Source organism: Thermothielavioides terrestris, chromosome 2 (assembly GCF_000226115.1).
Source record: "Thermothielavioides terrestris NRRL 8126 chromosome 2, complete sequence".
In the NCBI taxonomy this organism is placed as follows: domain Eukaryota; kingdom Fungi; phylum Ascomycota; class Sordariomycetes; order Sordariales; family Chaetomiaceae; genus Thermothielavioides; species Thermothielavioides terrestris.
Genome location: NC_016458.1, coordinates 6,100,661 through 6,105,903, shown reverse-complemented (window position 1 = coordinate 6,105,903; position 5,243 = coordinate 6,100,661). Strand labels below are relative to the sequence as shown.

The 5,243-nt window shown below is 46.5% G+C and overlaps 1 protein-coding gene across 1 annotated transcript; it reads right to left on the bottom strand.

Moving 5' to 3' along the window:
* Positions 1–3,084: 3,084 nt before the first annotated feature.
* THITE_30737 (uncharacterized protein) lies at positions 3,085–4,119 on the bottom strand (the record flags this gene model as incomplete). Its single annotated transcript, XM_003652841.1, has 2 exons — positions 3,085–3,211; positions 3,296–4,119. Coding segments are annotated over 2 exons (951 nt in total), but the record flags the coding sequence as incomplete, so codon positions are not given.
* Between the last annotated feature and the right edge of the window lie 1,124 nt (positions 4,120–5,243).

Genomic DNA, 5,243 nt, shown 5'->3' with positions numbered 1-5,243 from the left:
TACGAACTATATAAAGAGAGGTAGGGTTATTAGAACTATATAGCCTATAAATTATATTGCTTATAATAATAGCTTGTAATTAGCTATTAGGATCCTCTATCTCTATTAGAAGCTTAGCGTAGATAACGTAGTCGACGTTAGTAGGTATAAGAAATAGATATATAGACTCTTATAAAAGGAAAAGCAAGATATAGCGGTATAGGAGCCTATACTTTTAGTATTTAATAGTCTAAACAATATTTGTAAACTCCCTAAATAGGTTGCTATACTATAGCTTATAAAGGATAGCTTAGTACTTAAGCTCGAAGATATAGCTAACAATGTTAGAGCAGTCTACTATAGTCTAGCTTAGAAGAAGCTTCTACTAGATCTCTACCTAGTTTAGGTTGGCTATAACTATAATAAACAATGTAGAATGACCTAGCTTATAGACAATAGCTATTGAATCCTAATAGCATTAAGCAATAAAGCGTAGGCCCTTAATATAGCTTATAAATAGGATAATTCGCTATCTAAGCTTATAAGTATTACTATTATCTAATTGTAGCTAGTCCTATACTCTTTAGTACAGTTCTATATATAGTTCTTTCTAATTGTTATAGATCTAATATAGCTTTTACTAATCGCTTATAGCTTAGAGGTCTATTAAGAACTACTAGAACAACCGCTAAAAAAGGAAGGGGGTTTAGCTATAACCTATACGAAGATATAATAGGTATCGATATTATTGCCTAAACTCAACACTTAGTTGAGTATAGCCCTACCCTTGGCTATTATAGAGCTATAAGCCCTAGTAAAAGCTAGGATCCTTAAATAGAAATATTAAAGAGTAGGCCAATAGTAGATAAGTAAAGTAATATAGGTAAATATAGTACTAGGCCTATATAGAGCTATCGTCTAAGCGGCGTATAAAGAGAATATTACGAAAATTAGGCCTCAAATTCTCCTCTAGAATAAGAATAGCTACTTTATTTACTACTAGTAGGTTCTTATAGCGACGGTTGTAACTATAGCTATAGTCTACAACTAAATATAACTAAGGTATAATAGCGACCTATATAATAGCTAGGCTCTAAAGAAAGCGCTTCTTTATAGTTAGGTAGATATAAATAAAGGGGTTATAGCAATAAAGAAAGTCTATAAAGTATAATATAAAATTATAATCGAAGTCTATAAAGAAGAAAGTTTAGTATACAATAGTAGCCTATAGATTATAAAAAAAAGCTAAGTATATTATAGAGGCTTACTAGGCACCTCTATAAGAGGGCTAGCAATATAATATAAGGTGCTATAGATTTAAAAATCTATAGGCCTATCGCTATAGATATTGTAAGTAGTTTAATTTATAGAAATAGAAGTGAATATAAAAGCTAAGTTATAACGACGAGGATAATTACGAAAATAGGACCCTTAAGGATCTTATATATACAATAGGTAGTTAAGGAAGTCTAGAAGGCGGTAGGCTAGAGGGAAAGAAACGTCGCTCTATAAGTAATAGAAGCTAAAAGTAGGATTTATAGTAGTAGAATTCTATACTATAAGAGAGTATTAGCTAAGGAAAATAAATAATAGATATAAAAATGTACTATTAAACGTTTATCTATCTAATATAATATATTATACTTAGTATACTTAATATCTATTAGGCTAAGATTATATAATACAACGGTTATACTACTTAAATATAGGTTAGCAATAGTCTATAAAGTACTAATAAAAAGAGCGATATAACTTATAAAAGGCAACTAGCTAGTTAAAACAGAAGGTTCTATAGCATTATAGTATATATTATATAGTATATTATAGGCTAGGGAACGACAACACTAATAATAGATAGTAGTATAGGAAATATAAGATATATAAGAAGCTTTGTTAGAATAGGTATAAAACTTAGAAAGCGGCTTATATCGATAACAACGACTATAATAAACAGTTTACGAACCTAGAGGGCGACGAAGAGGAGGTATAGCGATAGGAATTCGAATATAATAGGGCAGTAAAAATTAGGATAGGAGGAAAAGAGGAGGAAAGGAGGAAACGAAGGGGCAGAAAAGGGGGAAAAGGGAGAGTAGCAAGGGTATAAGTATATAAGCTAATAGGAAGGAAGTATATAAAACGCTAACGGGTCTACGAACTAGTAGGAAGGAAGTATAAAAATCACTAACAGGTCTGTACCCTATATATGTTATTTGTTAATAGATATAAAGCTAGGGAGCAGTAACAATTAGTTAAGGAGGACCCCTGTTACGTACCAGAAAAGAGGATCGCACTAACCGCCCAGTTCTGTAGTATATATATTAGAAGGTTCCTAAACATGGCCGAGCCATGGACAGGGGCTTGGGTATGTGGCAGTGGCGGCGATCCATCTGACGAGCCACTACAACTGAGATGATATCAATCGGTCGTGAAACCGCTGGTGAGGTTGCTTGCCGGACGACGATTGCGAAGCGAAATGGTCGAGGGTGGCGATGACGAAAATGTCGCCTGTTGCGCAAGGGATATGTCAAGCAGCGTCAGTTGCGGATGGACATGTCCCGGAGACCGCAATGGAGCTTGACAGCAAATACAAGCTACGCGCCAGCAAGATAACTAGGAACACTGAGACAAGAAGCTGATGAGCCACTGCAAGCTGAGGGAACCAGACAGCCCAAATCGTCAACAAGCCTTGATATGCTTCAGTGAACTCGATCCAGCCATGCAGGGGAATGAACTCTGCTAAGCGAGCTGATGCACACGCCAGGTCCAAGTCGTAAATAGTACAAAGCAACAGAAGGAGTCAATCCGCCCTGGGCTCTGACCCGTGAACCCAACCGGTTAACAAAAAGTACAAGAATGAAATATTCCACGTAAACCCAGTCCGGTGCGTCAGACGATAGAAAAGCCTACCCTGCCCACAGCTGGAAACAGGATATTGTGTGGACTCAGCAGACAAATGAGACTGTTGCCATGATGAGCGGCAGGGTCAGCCAAACCCGAACCATGAAACGACAAGAGAAAGGCACCAGCCTAAGTCTCCCAGAACCCATCCCAGACATTATCGGCCGGCAGAGAGGAAGAAAAGAGCGGGCGACAATCCGTGTCGACCTTGCCATATGCCACCCGGGTCATGATCCCCGACACAGGGTAAGACCACACTCGGCCGTCGACAACGATGGTCTGGATGCCGGTCCAACCGACGTTGAGTCTGCCTTCCCAGACCCTGGCGACACAGCTGCGAAGACACCGTAGCAGTTAGCAGACTGACGGGCCAATGCCAGTGTCAGTTGTTGCGGGTCAGCGGCAGAAAATAGCGCACCTGACGCCTGGGTTCGTGCTCGACAAGGAGATGGTCACGCTCCAGCCGAGATTTGCCTCATTGTTGGAGTGCGACTCGTGCGACTCTGTCGCGCCGCCGGTCCAGCCCGCCGAGATGCCCGACTCGAGGAAGGGAACCGCGGCCCTGAATGTCGTGCCCATGTTTATCGAGTTGGAGGAGCCCGTGGTGAAGGTGGTCGACGCTTCCCGCGTCTCGCTGCCCGAGAACGTCCACGAGTAATCGGTGCCGTTCCAGGTCGCCGTGCCCTCCCGGAGGGTGACGAGGGTGAGACCGTCTTGGGGACCGAACCTTTCGAAGACGATGTTATCGACCGTCGACGACGACGTCTTTTTCAGAAAGATCGCGGCGAGCTGGTCGAGATCGTCGCCCGCGCGTCCCTGGAAGCCGACGAGAACGCCCGAGGCGACGTCCACGGCCGTGGCGGAGAGCTGGCCCGTGTTGTCGACGCCGTAGCCCCATGTCTGGGAGTCGGTGGACACATCAATACGGGCGACGCGGACGGTCGAATTGCCCGGCCAGCCGATCTTCCACAGCGTCATGCTCGTGACGAGCTCACCATCGCCGAAGATGAGGTCCGAGAACTGGTCCTTGCGGACTCCAGCACGCATCTGCAAGCCGTCGCTGAAGAACACGACCAGGCCGCGGAGGTAGCCGACTTGCCCATTGTTGCGGTAGAACCGCACCTTGGACACGGTGGAGCCCGCTTCCCCGAGAATGGTGAAGGGGTTGCCGCCGGACGACGATCCGACGGCGACGGGTGTGGCGCACACGTCAGCGCTCCACGGGGCTGCCCGAGCCGCGCCGGTGAAGAGAGAGAGAGCGAAGAGCGCGACGACTGGCGACAGTGATGCGGAACCGGTAATGCTGGGAAGAGACGAAGAATCTTGGAGAGCGCCCCAGCAAATGCAGCTGAAAGAGCCGAGGAGACTAAGGGCGAAGACGGATGTGGCCGGATGGACCGAACGCAGCTCGCCGCACGGGGTGGGCAGGGCGAAGAGAGTCGTAAGAGCGAGAAAGGTGAGTGGCCCGACGAAGGCGGCAGCCGATCTTCGTTCCATTGTCTCTGGAGACAATCATGGGCTGCTGTCGGTCTGGTGAACCCTCCAGGGGCTTGCGATGCAAACCACAGCGGGAGAACTGCCTTTTACGCGCTGCAAAGAGGACGACGTCACGCCACGCCTGGCTGCGGGTTTAGTCAAGGGAAGGAAGTAACTGCTTGAAGGTCCAGGGGATCGGCTTCCCTCCCCATCCTGGAAGATGTCTGCTCGTCCCAGGGATCAGACAACAGAATGCAGAATGACATGATCTCAATGCAGGCGGTTGACACTTGCCAGTACTTCCGGAGCATCCAATGGCAGCATAGGTACTCGCTTCGTGCAGAAAGTGACGTCCTTTTCCGCGCACAGGGCCGCGGTACAGTTGCTGACATTCAATGGCACAAACTGTTGATGCGGGCCAACGAAGGTCTGTTGCCTGGGAATAGGTACCTGGAAGGCATCCAACCCGCAAGCTTCGGACTTCAGGTTGCTCTTTCCTCCTGCACATGGCCCACCATTTAGGCTTCAAGCCCGCCTCCTCGTAAGTATCTCAGGGCTCTTCCCTGTTCAGTAGGAGCGACCCTCGTGTTCACCTGATCTGCTGCCTGTCTGGTCTCTTTTCGTTCATCGGGCGGCCCCGTCCACTCACCCATCCGTCCATTACCTGGTAGGCTGTAGGTCTCGGCCATGTTCTGTCACCAGTCGGCGAGGCATGAGTCCCTGCCTTCAACCACCAGCACGGACCGGTAGCGGATCTACCAAGTGTCGTGAGTCGTCAGCCAGCGGGATTGACTTGCCGCATCCGGTCTCAGTTGCTATGCCCTCGGACCTCATTGAATATGCGAACAAGCAAGGAAATTGAAGGGACCATGCGGGGTGGCCTTTTTTTT